This window comes from Callospermophilus lateralis, chromosome 6 (genome assembly GCF_048772815.1).
Source record: "Callospermophilus lateralis isolate mCalLat2 chromosome 6, mCalLat2.hap1, whole genome shotgun sequence".
Lineage (NCBI taxonomy): Eukaryota > Metazoa > Chordata > Mammalia > Rodentia > Sciuridae > Callospermophilus > Callospermophilus lateralis.
This window is the reverse complement of record NC_135310.1, coordinates 161,190,405-161,207,343: the sequence shown is the minus strand read 5'-3', so window position 1 is coordinate 161,207,343 and position 16,939 is coordinate 161,190,405. Positions and strand designations below refer to the sequence as shown.

Genomic DNA, 16,939 nt, shown 5'->3' with positions numbered 1-16,939 from the left:
TTATCTTTACCTAACAGCACATGTTTTTCTAACTAGTTATTGCGAAACAAATTCAACCAAAACAAATGACATCATCTCTCACTTAAAATGTGTTTCCTATCAATACTCCTATCAGTCCACCCCAGCCGTGGCGCCCCCTGAGCCCACCCCAGCCGTGTCGTGTATTTGTCACTGAGAGACGGTCCCGCTGAGCTGCGAGGCTGCTTTGAGCTTGCAATCCTCCTGTCCCCACCTCCCCAGCCCCCGGGATCACAGGTGTCACCACCACACCCGGCTTCTTTTTCCTTTTTATAAGATTTCCAATCAGTTAAGGGTCAGTACTTGTGCAAATTAAAATAAAAATTGTAGATTTAAGATAAACGAATGGAGCAGGGAGCCCCTTCCTTCTGTGCGGCCGGCGGGGTGGGCAGCGGGCAGGAGGCTTCCCGGCGGCGCTCCCGGGACGTTCCCTCGGGGGGTCCTGGGCAGCAGGGCAAGGGCAGCAGGGCAAGGCCAGCGGCTCGGTGGTCGCGAGGCCCCTGCCTCCACGTGCCACGCCGGAGCCAACGCGGGGGGGGGGGGGGCTCGCTTCCTCTCGGGCCTCCCAGGCGGCCTCCTGTCCCGTGGCGCCGGCGGGTCCGAGGCGCTGGCGCCTCCCGGTGTCGCTCGACGGTGACCCGCGAGTGTCGTGCTGGAGCAGAGAATCCACGCTCTGGCCCGGGACTCTCCGAGTTTCGCCTGTCCCTCTTTCTAGGTCACCTGTTTCTCTCTGCCGTGGGTTTCTTTTGTCAGAGCTAAAAGCTCTCGGTCACCCGAGACATCATCGGCCACAGATTCAGTGACAACCTATCTCCTGCTGCGAGGGGCGCTGCTCACTTCTCCAAAATCCCCAGCAGGACGCGCCGCCGGCCGGGTAGTCGTGGCCGAGTGGTTAAGGCGATGGACTTGAAATCCATTGGGGTCTCCCCGCGCAGGTTCGAATCCTGCCGGCTACGGGTTTTGAGCGTCTCCATCCCTTTTTGTCTCTGCTGAGGGACGGGCGCTCCCTGGGTTGTCCGCGTTGGCCTTGACCTTGGGATCCCCCCAGCGCGGCCGCTCCGATGGCTGGGATCACACGCGTGTGCTGCGGTGGCCTTTCTCCCTCTCTGCTCCCGCCGTGCTCCGGGCACCGACTTACCGCTGCTGTGTCGTGTGATCACCAAAGTCACTTTACTTTAGAGACGAACTGCTGATGACTCGCTCAACACCTGACGGCAGAAATGGTGTCTTCCTAAACAAGGCGAAGAAGGCTCTTTTCCTCAGTAGACGGACGCATCTTTCAGAAACCGCTGGTTAGCAGACGATCCCAGTGCAGTTTTTAAGAGAAATGATTTTACCCCAGCTCCTATTTATCAAGCTCTTAACATATACGTAGGCTTCCAAGGACTTTGAGTGTGTTAATTTGCAACATTCATAGAAAGTGAAAGCTGCTATTAAGTTCATTTTGCAAATCTGGAAACTGAACCCCACGGGAGTAAAACAATTTGATGAAGGCCACCCAGCTAGCAAGTGTGAGGGCTGCACCCGGACTCGGTGCTGGTGTCCAGAGCCAGGGAACCGGGCTGCTGCAGAGGGTGCAGCAGCAGGCAGGGGTGCTTCCCTCGCTGCTGCCAGTAGTCGGGAATACTGCCTGCATCACCCTGTTATTCAGAGTTCGTCTCTGAGATAAGGCCAAGCTACACATCAGGTGCCGAGGCCCCATGCCTGTTAAGAATTTTATCAGTCCAAGTTTAGGGACTGTCATTCAGCAACAATGAGGCCTTACTGTCTGGGGTCAATAGAGCAGGGACTGTTACTGCTGCTTCAAATGAGTAGTGTGTTTTCTTCTCAGCCTGGAAACTCCAGAACCCTGGAGTCGGAAAGGTTTGTAAATAGCAGGCAGTGGATGGAAAAGCCAAGTTCCAGCTACCCAGCCCAGGAATAGCATTGAATTCACAGCCAGGAGGAATCCAACAGAGAACACCAGCAGGGGACTGCAACCAGACTCAGGAGCTTTTCTAATAAATGTCAAAGCTGTGGTTTCAATCTCTTTTTCCCTTTATAAAGACTATTAATACGGTCATTTTCTAATATTACTATCCTTTCTTTTCCTGCTATTCCCTCACCCCCACCCCAAACTTGCTTTGGCTGTTCTAAAGAGTCTTTTAAAACACAGGAGTGATAAATGTCTCCAACTCTTGATGAAAGAGTCAAATAACAGTAGGAAATGACTACCTTGATTCTTGAAAGGATATTATTCTTCTGGAATACCAATTTAATTCTTAGACACAGAAAATACAGGAAGCTCAATGTTCCGAGAAAAGTTAATAATTGACCCATCCTGGCTACTCAGGAAACTCTCAGCAAGGACCTGTGATCTATGCGCAGACTGACAAGAAGTCCATCTAGTAATACTTATCATCCAGGGACAGGAAAACAGAAAAAGAGCTCACAGAGCTCATGTACAATGACTAAAAAGTTCAGGAAGAAAACTGATTTAGTGCTGAGGAGGAACAGAGCCAGATGACACAGAAGAGAGATCACTGAGCTACACAGACAGAAGCAAACCAAAGACCAAGGTGCTAGAGGAGAATGGACCATCTCGGACGGGAGTGACAGTAAAGTGAACAGAGTGCAAGTAGACCAGAGGTAAAACAGGCAGGAGCCAGAGACGACAGGGCCAAATTACAAGAGGGAGCAACAAAAAAGACTGAAGGTGGCAGACTAGGAAGAAGTCACACCCTCTCAGGAGAGGGTGAAGAGAAGAGAAAGCATTTTCAGTGGGAGCCTGAATTGTGGAAAAGGCAGGAAGCAGGCAAAATACAAAGAAACCAACAAGAAAGTCTAGACAAATGAAAGAAAAAATGTACAAGTGGGACCAAGTGATAAGCAGAGAGGATAGAAGGGGAAAGAAATGAAAGAATGAAGCCACAAAGTAAAACAGGCCTACTAGGTAAGGAATAGTACAGCAAAATAAATGCTTTATGGAATTTTGCTTCATTAAATTAAAAATCTGTTCTTGCCCTTATATATATATTTTTTCCCCTCTTGGGTAAAACTTTCATAGGAGCAAAAACTTTCCTTAATTTACAAAGGAGAAAGTTACTGTTGATCATCATCAATGATAAGGTCAAAACAGATGAAAGGAGCCGAAGACAATGAGCTGCTGAACTGTTGGAGAGTGCGTGTGAAGATGCGGTACCGCCTCTACCTTGCAACACTATGCACTTTTGCACTACGCATGCTTTCCTAGCCATTCTGTTGTGCAACCACAGGAAAATCAAAAGTTAAAACTGATGAAATAGCACCGCTCACCTCTACTGCAAGACCAAAGCCCACACCGAGCCCCGGGCTCGGTAGTGTCTTTGACCTGGGATAGCATTGCTTCCTAGTGAGGTTGCTGCGCGTGCGGTGCGTGGAGTGGAGTCCGCCTCTCCTCTGCCTCCACCGGGGCTGGGCGTCGTCTGTAGAGGACTCTCCTTCGAGTCGAGGGGAGTCGACGGGAGGAGCCGCAGAACCTCGGTCGCGCAAGTGGAGTAAAACGCGCCGTAGCCGGCAGGATTCGAACCTGCGCGGGGAGACCCCAATGGATTTCTAGTCCATCGCCTTAACCACTCGGCCACGACTACACACTACCGCCCTCCCTCACACGGCCAAGGGAGACTCCGCCTGCAAGGGTCGCCGCTGGACCCGCGCTTGGGCTGTGGATCCCTCGGCGACCGCGGGGCCCACGCCACCCCGGAGGCTGCAGTCCAGCCCCCAGCGTGCGCTGCGGAGCTGACGGGCCGCCAGCCCCTGGCCAATGCGGGCCGGGGGCCCAGGTGGAGGCTGGTGGAGGCAGTAAACAAGGGAGGCGCTCTCCGCCCAGGCAGCCCAGTGCGAGCTGCGCCGACGGCCAGGAGCAGGTCTGCAGGCTGAATCGCTGCTTGAAGCTGCGGCTCGCCGGTCGTCCTGGCCCTTCGGGAGCCCAGATGGCTTCAGTCGCCTTTTGTCTGCTTCCTGGGACGGCACTTCGCCTAAACCTAAACGAGAAACAGGCACCAAGGGAAGGAGCGGGGACGGGGGGCAGGCAGGAGAGCGGACCTGGAGGGAGGACAGAGCAGGGTCCCTCTGAGTGTGCGGCCGAGGACTGCCTACTATGCACGCCTACCCGTCCTCCTAACTCCGTGTGCACGCTTTTCACACACCTCCATGTATATGTGCATTTGCTCGAGCCACTGGGAATTCTGGTTCCAGGGCTGGGGCTGGCTCGGTGGTGGAGCGCTCGCTTCCTCCCCGTGAGGGACCGGCTCGGCCCTGGGCACCACCTAGAATGAGGAAGTGATTAAAGGTATTGTGTCCATCCAGAACTAAAACAAGGGAACTCCAAGGCTTTTTGCATTTTTTTTAAAAAAAATTGCATCAAAGTAGAAAGCAACTAGTGATGTATTTGAATTGAAATTATTGATGAACCGTCTTAGGGTAACAATCAACAGGGACTGGTCACAACTGCAGTCTTTATTAGTTTGGAAGTAAAAAAAAATGACAGAATGGATCTCGGTGAAAGAAAAATTAGAATATGGAAGAATCTCACAAATATTGAGTGAAAAAAAAAAAATCAGACACAAAAGAATACACAGTACCAAAACAGGTGGGACTCATCTACGTGGGAAGCGGAAAGAACGTTCCTCTTGGAAGACCTGACTAGGAGGGTCCCCTTGCCCTTGAGAGGGGCTTCTGGGATCCTGACAAAAGTCTTGTTCTTAAAATTTGAGTGACGTGTATGCAGGGTATGAATTTATGGAGTTGCTGATTTTGAATGCTTTGTGTATATATGTTTGTGTGTATTAAACATTAGTAAATATTTTTCTTTTGATAAGTAACATTTATTAAACATAAATATTTATCTAATGACACACTAAGATATTATTTATGCATTTCAGTAAAGTATCTGGTTATTACCAGATTCCTAGTCATTGTGCAAAGACATTTTAATAAAGCAGGGTAATATTTAAAATATTAATATTTGCACTTTTTGAGAATTTTCATTCTTTTCTTTCTTTGGCAATCTGAAATAATTAAATGTTAATTCAAGTAAAGTATTAAAAATACATGGGGAGGGGGCTGGGGTTGTGGCTCAGTGGTAGAGCACTAGCCTAGCATGTGCAAGGCCCTGGGTTCGATCCTCAGCACCACATAAAAATAAATAAAATAAAGGTATTGTGTCCAACTACAACTAAAAAATGAATATTAAAAAAAAAAAGACCATGTTATGGACATCTTACCCCACATAATTCTTTCTACAAAGCCAGGGCTCAGTAAACATTCAATGCTTAGTCACAAATTAAAAAAAAAAAAAAAATACATGGGGGCTGGGGCTGTAGCTCAGTGGTAGAGTTCTTGCCTTGCAGGTGTGAGGCCCTGGGTTCGATCCTCAGCACCCATAAAAATAAATAAAGATATTAAAAAATAAAAATACAGGTTGACACCAAGAAAAAAACTCAATAAGCTTTGACTTTTACTTGCTTATACTTCTATTCAATAAATCTTAACTTTTTTGCAGATAGGTTTTCTTGGTGCTTGGCATACAGAAGGTGCCCAATAAATGTTTTATGTACATACTCAAGGGAACATTATACTACTTCCCTTTTATGTACAGACCCAATTGATAAAACTAGAGAAGTCACTGAACACAGTAATCTACCTGTTACCTCAACATTTACTGAATATCTCATTTGTATAAGGTCTGAAAATTTTCCAAACTCATCTAGTGCTGGTTCCCTTTTGCTTCAGTTCTTTCCTCAGTTCACCTCTTTCCTCATGCATTTTACTATAAGCAGCAATGAAAACACCCGACTGTACATTGCACACTTTCATTAGAAACCTCCTTAGCCAAATATTCAAGTTCATCACCTACAAGTTGTTTTCCACCCAACTGTGGTACATACACATTTCAGCCAAATCTCTGTAACAAGGGTCACTGTTCATTTTCTAATTATCTGCCCTCATTTCCTTCAAGAACTAATGAAAGCATTCATATATTTTAACATTCTTACATTTTTCAATTAATGGGCTTTATTTTTGAAAAGTTTTAGATTTTTAGGATTTTTAAATTTTTTTGGTATCAGGATTGAACCGGGGCATTCAAACTCCGAGCCACATCCCCAGCCCTTTTTTCTATTTTATTTAGAGACAGGGTCTCACTCAGTTGCTTAGGCCCTAGCTGAATTGCTGAGGCTGGCTTAATTACAGACATGCACCACTGCATCTGGCCAATCTACAGGAAAATTGAGTGAAAAGTACAGATTGTTCTAATATACTCCCTCCCTCCTCCTTCTGGTTTTCTCTCATATTAACAGTTTGCATTATAGTGGTACATTTGTTACAAGTGATAAGCCAGTACAGATAAATTATTCTTACCTAAACACTGTAGTTTACATTAGGATTCGTGCTTTTTAAAAACATTTTTTAGTTTTAGTTGGACACAATATCTTTATTTTTATGTGGTGCTAAAGATCTAACCCAGGGCCTCACACGTGCTAAGCGAGCGCTCTATCACTGAGCCACAATCCTAGACCCAGTATTCATGCATGTGCTTAACATTTTTATGGGTTTTGATAAATGTATAATGGCATGTACCCACCACTGCAGTATCATGTAGAATAGTTTACTGTTTCAGAAATCCCTGTGCTCCACCTATTCATCCTTCCTCCAGCCCCCAAATTCATGGCTACCATAGCCTCTGTAGTTTTGCCTTTTCTGGAATGCTGTATAGGTGCAATCATACAGTAAGCAGCCTTTCTGATTGACTCCCACAGCTACAAGTACAGGTTACCACCATCTCTGGGAGTTGTAGCATCTTGAAACATGTGGGCCCCACACCTTTGAAAGTCCTAAAAACAATGTTAAGGGTGACAACTGGTATTTTTATAATGGCAAAGGAAAAAAACAAACATCAGACTGTAGGACAGGTGATAAAGTAGTGGTGGGTGGTGAAATGCCTGTTTGTTTCTTTGTTTTTACTGAGAAAGTGTCCACTATGGAGCTGAAGCCAATTCATCCACGTGGTTCCCGGTGATCACACAGATTTAAGACATATTGCTTGGAGCAGCAGGAAGGAGTTTAGCAAAAATGATAGGAAAATTAGGACAGTGGATCCTCTCAGGGAGGAGTGGGATAATAGACCCCTTCTGTCCTCCTGTCTTACTGGGAGTCTCAGGGTAAGTTCCCAACGTCCTGTCCAGGTCCAACTTTTGACTTTTGACTGAGAGCCGGACTGCATCAGACCTTCAAGGCTCACTGCTCAGTCTTACCCTATGGAGCAGAGTTGTGCTATTATGACGGGCTAAAGATTCAAGGTCATTTTGCCCTGCACCGCCAGTTTTAATTGAACTTGTTCTTACAGATTTTATGGTTAAAAGGTTTTTGCTTCTAATTATCTGAGTCTTGAAATCTGTGTGTTAGGTAGTAGTTAGTAACGAGCAGTGGAAATGCAATCCAATAATTCAGGAGGAACGTGGGGTTTCATTGAATTCCCTTTAATGAACAATCAAGTAACACAGAGAAACAACGGGCATGTTAACTCTGAGAATAAACAGGTGAAAATAAAGGCTAATTCCCGACAGAGTCTGGGTTTCTCAATATCAAAAGGGAAATTTCCCTAGGAGTGCAGGCAAAAATAAAGTTTGCCCAGTCATCGACCCTAGCACCCACTTTGACAGGATCGCCTTGAAGAAGCGCCCCTTTACTGGGATGGTCCTCGGGACAACGCTGCGAACCGACGAGGGTCAAAAGCTGCCCTTGCTGGACGTGAAGGAGGAGTGAATCGTCTGGTTGGCCAGACTGAAGGTGGAACCTCGGTCCCGCAGACCTCAGGGCTCAGGCCTGGAGGAGCCCCGTTTCTCTGCTGTCCTCTGCTCGGAGCCGACCTCTCGCAGACTGTTCTCTTGACCTTTACTTTCACTGACGATAAAGCCTCCGGCTGGATTTCCCTGTGAGGCTTTAAATTCTCTTGGCGGACAAGGGGCAGCTCCCCGCTTGTGCGGCCGCCGGGAAGGGTCACGAAGGCGCCCGTCCCGGGAGACGTGCGCCCCTGCGGCGCTCCGGGCCGGCGTCGCTTCCGCAGGTGTCTGACCACCCAGACTGCGCTGAGCGCCAACTGCTTCTAGAAGAAAGCGTGCGGCTAGCGCGGCGGGCAGACTACAGGACTGCCGCCACCGCTCACCGGCTACCTATCGGTTTCAAAATTACGAAGAGAAACGGCAGGCACACCAGCCCCGGGAGCGTGCCCGCCGCAGAAAGGGCTCCGGCCGCGGGCTCACGCCACTGCCGCGACGCACGCCGGAAGTCCCTCGCATCGCGGCCGGCAGTGGGCACGCGTCATGACGTCACTGGGAAGCGTTGGAGGAGCGCCCTCGCGGCGTATGCTGGGAGTTGTGGTCCGCCCTCGGTGGGTAGATCCAGCCTCCCGGGGCAAGGCCGGAAGTGACTGTTAAAGCCTAGAGGCGTGTAAAGGGTTGGCGTTCGGAAGTCCAGCCACGGGGGTGCCCTTCGTGAGGTCGGGTGACCGTCCCGGCGCTTCCAGAGCCAGGACCGCGGCCTGAGGCTCGCGGAAGGGAGGGCGGTGGCCTGGCGTCACCCTGGTAACCGCCAGCCCTGCGGGCCCGTGACGTCACCCCTTGGCTGGCCGTGACGCGTCTCGGCTGGAGGAAGCCGGGGAGTCGGAGAAGGGGGCGCGCCTCGCCGGGTTTGCGCGGGCGGGCCCGCCCCGCTCTTCGCACGCTTTGTTCTTTTGTTCTGGTCTGCTGCGAAGTCGGCCGCCCCAGCCGTAGCTCCGCCACAGGTGTGTCTTGGGCTCCCGCACCCACGGGGCGCCGCAAGGGAGAGGAGGCCGCCGCGTGCGCCCTGGCCGGGAGCGGCGGCGCCGCGCAGTCTGTCGGCGCTGGGTCCTGGTGCGGGGCCTCCGCGCCGCTGGAGGCTCAGGTGCGCCTATGACGTGCGGCTGACGGTGTGCCGAGTCCGCCGGGCAGCCGGCCCTGGCGCCTGGGGCTCGACTGCGCACGCACGGGGACTTCAGAGTCACGCGGTAGCTGCAGGGGCGCGGCCCGGGAGCCCGGAGCCCGGGCCCGAGGACGTGATGAGCTCCGGGGCCGGCCCGGGAGTGCGGACCCCGCGCAGCAGCCCCACCCCGCACTAGTACTGGCGGGGCTGGGGGCGCGCGTTCCAGGAGTGGACCGAGTGGCGTTAAAGGGGAGGCGAGGGGCCGTCCCCTGGCCTACACGCGACCTCCGCCCAGTGAGAGAAGACCTCGCTGAGTGCGGGACTCGGTCCTGAAACGCTCGAGGCGGATGGCCGTCTGTCGGGCCGACGCAGAAGTGTGGTGCTGCGAGGGTGGCCCCAAACTCGCCATTTTGGGTGCGACAACTCCTTGCTGGCTTTCCTTTTCAGTTCCTCGTGTTGACCGGGGGCCTGTTCGGTGGCTGCTGGGCTGGCCTTGGCCCTTGGTCTCTAAAGCTCCGGAGCTGCTCTTCCTTCTTTCGCAGGCGAATCCAGCTGTTGCGGTCCCGCCCCCAGAGCCCTCTCCTCCGCAGTCTGCCTCCGGCCTCGGTGGGTCTGAGGTCCGTCCGGGCTTCTCTGCAGCTCGTTCCTGAGATGTGCTTTGAGAATACCTGGAAGTATGATGCAGTTCTGTTCTTTATGTGGGTTTAGTTGGACATCAAATTTTATTTTTTTAAAACGTCAGTAATACTCTTTTTTGCATACACTGAATGAGTTAGATTGATGCTGTTCTTATAACGGGGTTGTTATCCTTAACGTCAACATTGGCGTTTGTGATTGTTTTGATATTGTGGCGGGGGGTGGGGGCGGTCGGTTATTCCTGTCAGAATAATTACAAGACCTAATTTGGTTCTTCAGTGTTTTAATTGTCCTTTCGAACTTTATGTCATTACAAATTTGAAAAGTATTTCTTCTGTTTCTTCCTTATGTCATTGAATAGGTCACGGTAAGGGGAAGCCCTGTAACGTGGCACTGTAGACTCCTCTGCGTTGTCATTGTCTTTACAGTCTTTCAGTATGACTGTGTGGACAGGTTTAATGATTGTCATTCAGCCCTTTTTCTTGCATTGTTAAGAATAACATCATTAAAAGTCTCAACATTATCTATATTGTTGATGTAGGTTTGAACTGTACTTTTTATTTGTCCTCATGTTTTTACCCCTTATATCTTTTTATAATGTTGTTTTAAATTCTAAGATCCTCAGAATTGAATGGGCCAAAATGCTTTTATTAAGACTATTTTTTCCTTCTTTTTGAGACTTTTCATAATTGCATAATTAGAATCATCTTTTCTGAGCCTCTGTGCCGTTTGATCCCTTGCTTGCATCCTCACCTAGTATTTACTTTAACCCAGGCACACAACTGGCTTCTGTAACTGTTATAGGTGTTGCTTATTTGGTGGTTGTTACTTGCAATCATAAGTGTTCTACCTGAGACATTCTTCATGATCCTGATTTTCCCAGAGTTTTGGGTAACCAATTATCAGTGTACAACATTTTCTTTCACTGATTAAAAACTACAACATAACATCTTCATTTTTACTGAAGAGTTCTGTTTTTAAAAGTTTTTTTCGTTTATTGAAAGTTCAGTTGGGATAAATTCCCTTTATTGTTTCTTTCTTTTTCTTTTTTTTTTTTTTTTTTTTGCAGGGCTATGGATTGTAACCACAGCCTTGCTCTTGCTAGGTGAACACTCTACACCTGAGTTGCATCCCAGCCCCACATCCTCTTCTGGGGCATGACACCATTAAGATGAATCAAGAATCTCTTGACTGGCAGACGTTTCATTTTCACAGAGTGAAATTTGTATTCCTGTGCAGACAGATGAAGCCAGGGACACCATCCTGGCTCTCCTTCCGTTCCCCATCACCTCCACCTGCCTCAATTGACTGTGATGTGGTGCTGCTTTTATTCTTTTTCCTTTTGATGAATCTATAGTTCCATGTTTCACACTGGGATTACTGCATTGGATAGTTATTCTTCCTGTTTCTATCAGATCAGTTTGAGTAAATTTTACCCAGCCCTCTTTAATCCACAGCTTGATTGCAGAACCCACAATAGGCCAGAGGGATTGTTCTGTAATTTGAGTCTTGGACCTGAAATCAGAAGACACAGATCCCCTCATGGTGGTGTCCAAAGAGACTGTCTGTGCACCTTAATGGTACTTGCTAGGTCCTCTGAAATGACTTGGGCCCTGTCTGTTTGAATATTCAGTATTTTTGTTTTTCATGGTCCCCAATATCTTTATATTTAATCCCTTCTTGTTTTTTTTTTTTTTTTTCTTTTTTAAGTTCTGTGGTTTGAGGGTCTTAACTCCAGTTATAACTTGCATCCCAACAACCTTGGTGATACCTAAATAATTGTGCTTCTCTCCTTCTATTCAGAGTTAAATCTGCTTGACTTATTGCTACAGTATCATGCATTTGGGTCTGTAGTCATAAATAGTCTTCATTATTTGTTTAGTATTTACTTATTGGAGATGGTATCTCACTGCATTGCCCAACATGGCCATAAATTCCTGGGCTCTAGCCATCTTCCTGTCTCAGCCTCCCAATAGCTGGGACTACAGCATGTGCCCCATACACAGATTAAATAACCTTCTTGATTTTTACCTGTTTTATTTTTACCAACCATCTTTTACAGCGTTATTAGTTTTTTATTTCATAATTCATATCTTTAATTTTAAATTTATAACCAGAACCATCTTCCCTAGCTTGTGTTTCTATATAAATTAAAATTGAAAGGGGAGAAAATTCTTCTTGCCTGTGTCTTTAAGGAAACAGGTACATCTAATTTTGTTTTCCTCATCTTTATTTCTTCCTCAAGATAATTTTAAAAAGCATATTTGCCAGATGTTTGTCTCCACACTTTTGAAGATGTGGGAATCAAAGCTAGAGAAGAGTAGGGGCTTATATAATTGTGCATGATCAATTAATATTCATTAGTAGTTCTGAGAACCAGGCTTTGCTGACAACCTGAACTATGAATAGATCTCCCCAAGAGCAAAGTTTGTCTTTGTTTTGTTTATTGAGATACAGGTTACATGTAGACAGTGTCAAATATACTAGTGTAACCTACACCTACATCAAGTCAGAAAATTTCCAATGCCTCAGTCTCTTGTTTCCCTGCCAGGGATTGATGCCCTCAGAGGCAACCACTATTCTAATTTCCTTTCCATAGATCATTTTTGTCTTCTTTTTAACTTAATGGAAGCATGCAGTATGCATTCTTCCATGTCTGGATTATTTTACTTGACATTGTTAATGAGTAGCTTTTTCCTATGTATTTTGGAATAGTCTTTTATTGTATGAATACATCATGGTTTGTTCATCCATTTTCCAGTTGAAAGACATTTGGGCTGGGTGGTGGTGCACACCTGTAACGCCAGTGACTGGAGAGGCAGAGCTTCAGGAGGATTGCAAGTTCACAGCCAGCCTGGGCAACTTATCAGACTGTCTGTCTCCAGAAAGAGATAAAGGAGTGGGGGTGTATCTGGTAGAGTGCCCCAGTTTCCATCCCCAGTCCTGCAAAAAACAAAAAGTAGGAAAAAAGGAGAGGGGGATTTGTTTTTTTTCCAGTTTGAGGATATTAAGAATAAACCTGCCATGAATATTCTTATGCATATCTTTTTAAATTGATTCTTAGTTATTGTTAGAGTCTGTAAACAAGTCAAAATGGCACCTGGCAATTTGCCAGAGAAATGTTAGCGTCTGTAAACAAATCTGGATGGCGCCTGGCATTTTGCCAGAGGGAGTGGTTTGTGAAGTAACTCCACTGAGTCATTAAGTGTGGAGATTCCTTATTGGTTGACTGATGTATCTAGTTTATGCTAATTAAGATAAGCTGTGTGGAGTGTATAAATACCACTCCTGTCCTACAATAAAGGGCTCCTACTCCTGCTGTATCAATCTACACAAGTTGTTCCTCACCCCCTGGTTATTTTGCTGCAGCCAGCCTGACTGCAGCAAGTTATGACAGTAGAATCCATTTTGATGAAATTTTACAAGCATGGACTGTAGTTTATTCTAATTAGGACCCCATTCTTGTAGTGGGCACGGTGGTGGAATTCACTTAGGTATTTCTTATGTGTACATAGGAAAATCTGTTAGGTTTTTCCTACCGTCTTTCCTATTCCTAGCCCCCTTCTTACACAAATCTTTACAGGGACACAGGCCCTCTAGTTGTATGCATAGGTGTGGAATGAAAGCATCATGGAGTGAACGTACGTTTACCTTTAGTATGCACTACCAGTTCTCCTAAGTGCTTGGTCAGCTTACGCCCTCATAACAATGTGCAAAAGTTCCAGGTGCCATATTTACTATTGACCAGGTCTCTTCAATTTCAGACATTCTGGAGGGTAGGCACTATAAATTGTGTTACTGTGAGATTTAATTTGCATTGATGGCAAAATTTTCAAATGGCCTATGAAGACTTTTGGAAAGTAATCTGAATATTATGTGTAGCAAAGAAAAGGAGCAAAAATATTTTGCCTCCCTTAATGAAGAACAGAGATGTATGATCCATATTACTAATTAAATATCTAGGGACAAAACTGCATCTAAAGTAACGGCTTAACTCTATAGAGCTTACTGAGGAGGGTGCCAGCACCCCAGTTAACAGTTATCTTGCATCTTTTTTTTTTTTTATTCAGAAATATAAAGGAAATGGCATAGTTCCAAATAGAAAAGTAGGTGGATTTTGTGGTTTGCTGGGAGCAGCTAATGTACATAGAATTCATCATGGCCTTTTCTTCCTCCCCTAGGTATGTCTTCTCCAGACGACCCCCTTCTCAATGGGGAATGTACCCTGCTCCCATCAGCCAGTTTTCGGGTAAGTTGGGATTTTCTGAAATACTGTTTCATTTCTCAGAGTAGGATTGTGTTTTTTGCTGTGGAGTATATTTATCCAAAAGCCAATGTTGCAATTTATTCTGGACTTTCATTTGTCCAGTGACCTCATTGCCATCTCTGCTTCCCCAGCTTTGACTAATCCATTCACCACTTACTCTTGCTTAGTTAGTATCTTGCAGTCCTCCAGGGATAGTAGAGCACACTTGATTCTTTACTTGGATCAGCCAAAATGACTGCTAAAAACCAAAACAGCTAAATCTAGAAAAGGTGAATGAGTACCCTGGAAATTGGAGAATGAGGAAGCTTACGTGATCTGGAGGGTATTTCCAGAGTTTCATGGAGGATATGGAATTTGGGCAGCCTCTCAAAGGAAGGGTGAAACTTGGATATTTGAACAGATAAGGTACAAGGGATGGGTTTTAGATATGCAGAAGGAAATTATATGCAGAGATTCACAAGGAAGCAGTAGCAAGGGTCACACAGGATTCAGAGAATCTGGAGAAGATGTTTTTGCTGTGTTAAACGAATGTTGAAGGAGATCAGATTGTGAAAGGCCTTGAGCACACCTGGATGAGAAGCTGAAGGCTTTATCCTTTAGGCCATTTGTGAACCTTTACTAGTTTCTAATGGAGGAAAGGTGCCTGCTGAAGTCTTTAGCAGAAACAGTTGCTTGGGAACTTGGACAGGTAATAGTTGCTGCACCAATCATAGTCACCTGTCAGCCCCCTTGATCAGGTTCCATCTTAGTCTTTCCCCCTGCTTCCTTCCTGTCCCACAACGTAATCTTCTTTCCAAAGAAGTGGTCCCAGTTCTTCCCACTTTCAGTTTAAGCATTTTTAGTACCACTGTATTTTTTACTGAGGTGTACTATGACAAAAAGTACATAGAGTCGTCCCTTGGTGTCCTCACAGATACCCACATCCATGGATGCTCCAGTTCCTTATATGAAAGGGTATGTTGCACACAACCTATGCATGTCCTCCTGAATACTTATTTGTAGTTTACTCATAATGTCAAATACAACGTACAGTGTAAGTAAACAGTTGTTATTATATGTTATTTATGGAATAATGACAAGAAAAAAGTCTGTGCCTGTTCAGATAAGTCTGTACTCCTTCAAACATAATCCATAGCCAGCTGAATCTGCAGATGCAGAGCCCACAAATGAGCAGGGCGAACATGTATTTGATAAGTTTGTACCCAGGTACATACTCAAAGAGAAACTGTATTTTGAATATTTGTATTTTTTTAGTTTATTGAGATTTGGTTTTTGTTTTATTTTTTATTTTTGCTTTTTTGGCCAAGTATAATGGTTCATTCTGGTAAATGATTAGCACTAGAGAAGAATGTATATTTTTCTGCTATTGTGTGAAGTGTTCAATAGATACATTAGTTTGCTGCTGCTGTAATTAATTACCACATGCTGTGTTATTATAGATGTTACTTTAGGTATGCATATTTGACTTACCATCGTTTACCTCAAAGTAATGAACCATTTCATGCATAGTGTACTTTGATCCCCCATTTTTACACTATTTTTGCTTTGTATTTTACTTGTGCATATATTAAAAATCTTATAATACTTTGTTATTTTCATTTAGGCAGCTAATTATCTTTGAAGGAGGTTTAAATAATAATAAAAAAAAATTCCCATATGTTTAGCTACCATTTCTGGTGTTCTTGATTTCTTCATGGTTCACAGTTGAAGGTGATTTTGATGCTAGGGAACATTTGGAAATGTTAGGACACATTTTTAATTGTCTAACTTGATGAGGAGTAGTACCAGTGTCTAGGGTGTACAGTGCTACAGGCAGGTAGCCATGCTGCCTATAGTACACAGGACAGCCCTTCTCCATTATTTAAGAGAGTCATCCAATTATCAACAGCTGAGGCTGAGAAATCTTGCTGTAGGATCTGTGTTTTATCTGGTATTATTTTCCTTCTGATGAGTACTTCCTTAACATTCCTTGTATTGTATGAATCCATTCAGATTTTTATGTCTGAAATAGTATTTCCTTTTGTTTTAGAAGTCTAATTTGGCAGACTTTTTTTTAAGTACATGATAGTGTTCCACTGTCTTCTTGCTTGCATTGTTTCCAAGAAAAAAACGATGTAATTTTATATTTGTTCCTTCATAAGTATTTTTTCCTTTGTTTGCTTTATTCTATCTCTGAATTTTCTTTTGGTGGAGTTTTCTTTATGTTTCTAATGCCGGCAGTTCATTGAATTTTTTGGATATGTGGGTTTATAATTTTCATCAAGTTTGGAATATAATTAGCTTTTATTTCTTTGTCTTTTAAGCATACCTTTAATTTCTCCACCCACTCTTGTTGTCCAGGGATTCCAGTTACAAATTTATTGGACTACTTGAAATTGTTGTGAAACATCCCTGTACTTTTTCTTTTTAATTTCCTTTTTTTTTTCCTATCTGTTTCCTTATGGATAATTTCTACTTTTATGTCACTGAGGTTACTAATCATCTCTTCTTCGGTTCCTAATCAGTTAATATTATCAAGTGTATTTTTTATCTCAGAACATTCTTACTTTTGGCTCTGTAAGTTCTGTGTGGTATTGTTCTTAATGTCTTCCATATCTCTTCCTAACTTTTTGAACATGGAATACAGTCCTTTTGCAGGGGAGGGGGTGGGGGGTGAGTAACTAAAGATTGAACTCGGGCACTCAACCACTGAGCCACATCCCCAGCCTTTTTCTGTATTTTTTATTTAGAGACAGGGTTTCACTGAGTTACTCAGCGCCTTGCTGTTGCTGAGGCTGGCTTTAAACCCGTGATCCTCTGCCTCAGCCTCCCAAGTAGCTGGGATTACAGGCGTGCTGGAATACAGTCTTAATAACTTTAATATTCTTGTCTGATATTTTTGGCTTCTAGACAGTTCTGGGTTGGTGTCCATTGATTGATGTTTCCCCCTATGTATGACTTGTATTTTTCCACTTCTCTATATATTTGGTAATTTTCTGTTGCATGTAACACACTGGATTCTACATATTTTTATGTTCCTTTTTTTAAATTTTTCTTTTAGGTACCAGGAGTGAGTGGGTT

At 45.1% G+C, this 16,939-nt stretch overlaps 1 protein-coding gene and 2 non-coding genes across 12 annotated transcripts in view; 2 read left to right on the top strand and 1 right to left on the bottom strand.

Moving 5' to 3' along the window:
• Positions 1 to 16,939, top strand: part of LOC143401644 (uncharacterized) — a 742,139-nt gene that overhangs the window by 712,356 nt on the left and 12,844 nt on the right. For 2 of the 10 annotated variants that reach the window (XM_076859307.1, XM_076859309.1), the window contains exons 1-2: positions 8,486 to 8,818; positions 13,794 to 13,861. The exons of 1 other annotated variant lie outside the window; for it this stretch is intronic. In XM_076859307.1, coding sequence (XP_076715422.1) covers positions 13,796 to 13,861 — 66 coding nt within the window. In that variant the 5' untranslated portion in view covers positions 8,486 to 8,818; positions 13,794 to 13,795. Of the gene's footprint in view, positions 1 to 8,485; positions 8,819 to 9,092; positions 9,651 to 13,793; positions 13,862 to 16,939 lie in introns of those variants that run through there. 7 more of the 10 variants (XM_076859304.1, XM_076859303.1, XM_076859311.1 and 4 more) reach the window with 6 other exon arrangements.
• Trnas-uga (transfer RNA serine (anticodon UGA)) lies at positions 893 to 974 on the top strand. Its single transcript has one exon. It is a non-coding gene; the product is annotated as a tRNA-Ser (tRNA).
• On the bottom strand, positions 3,545 to 3,626 carry Trnas-aga (transfer RNA serine (anticodon AGA)). Its single transcript has one exon. It is a non-coding gene; the product is annotated as a tRNA-Ser (tRNA).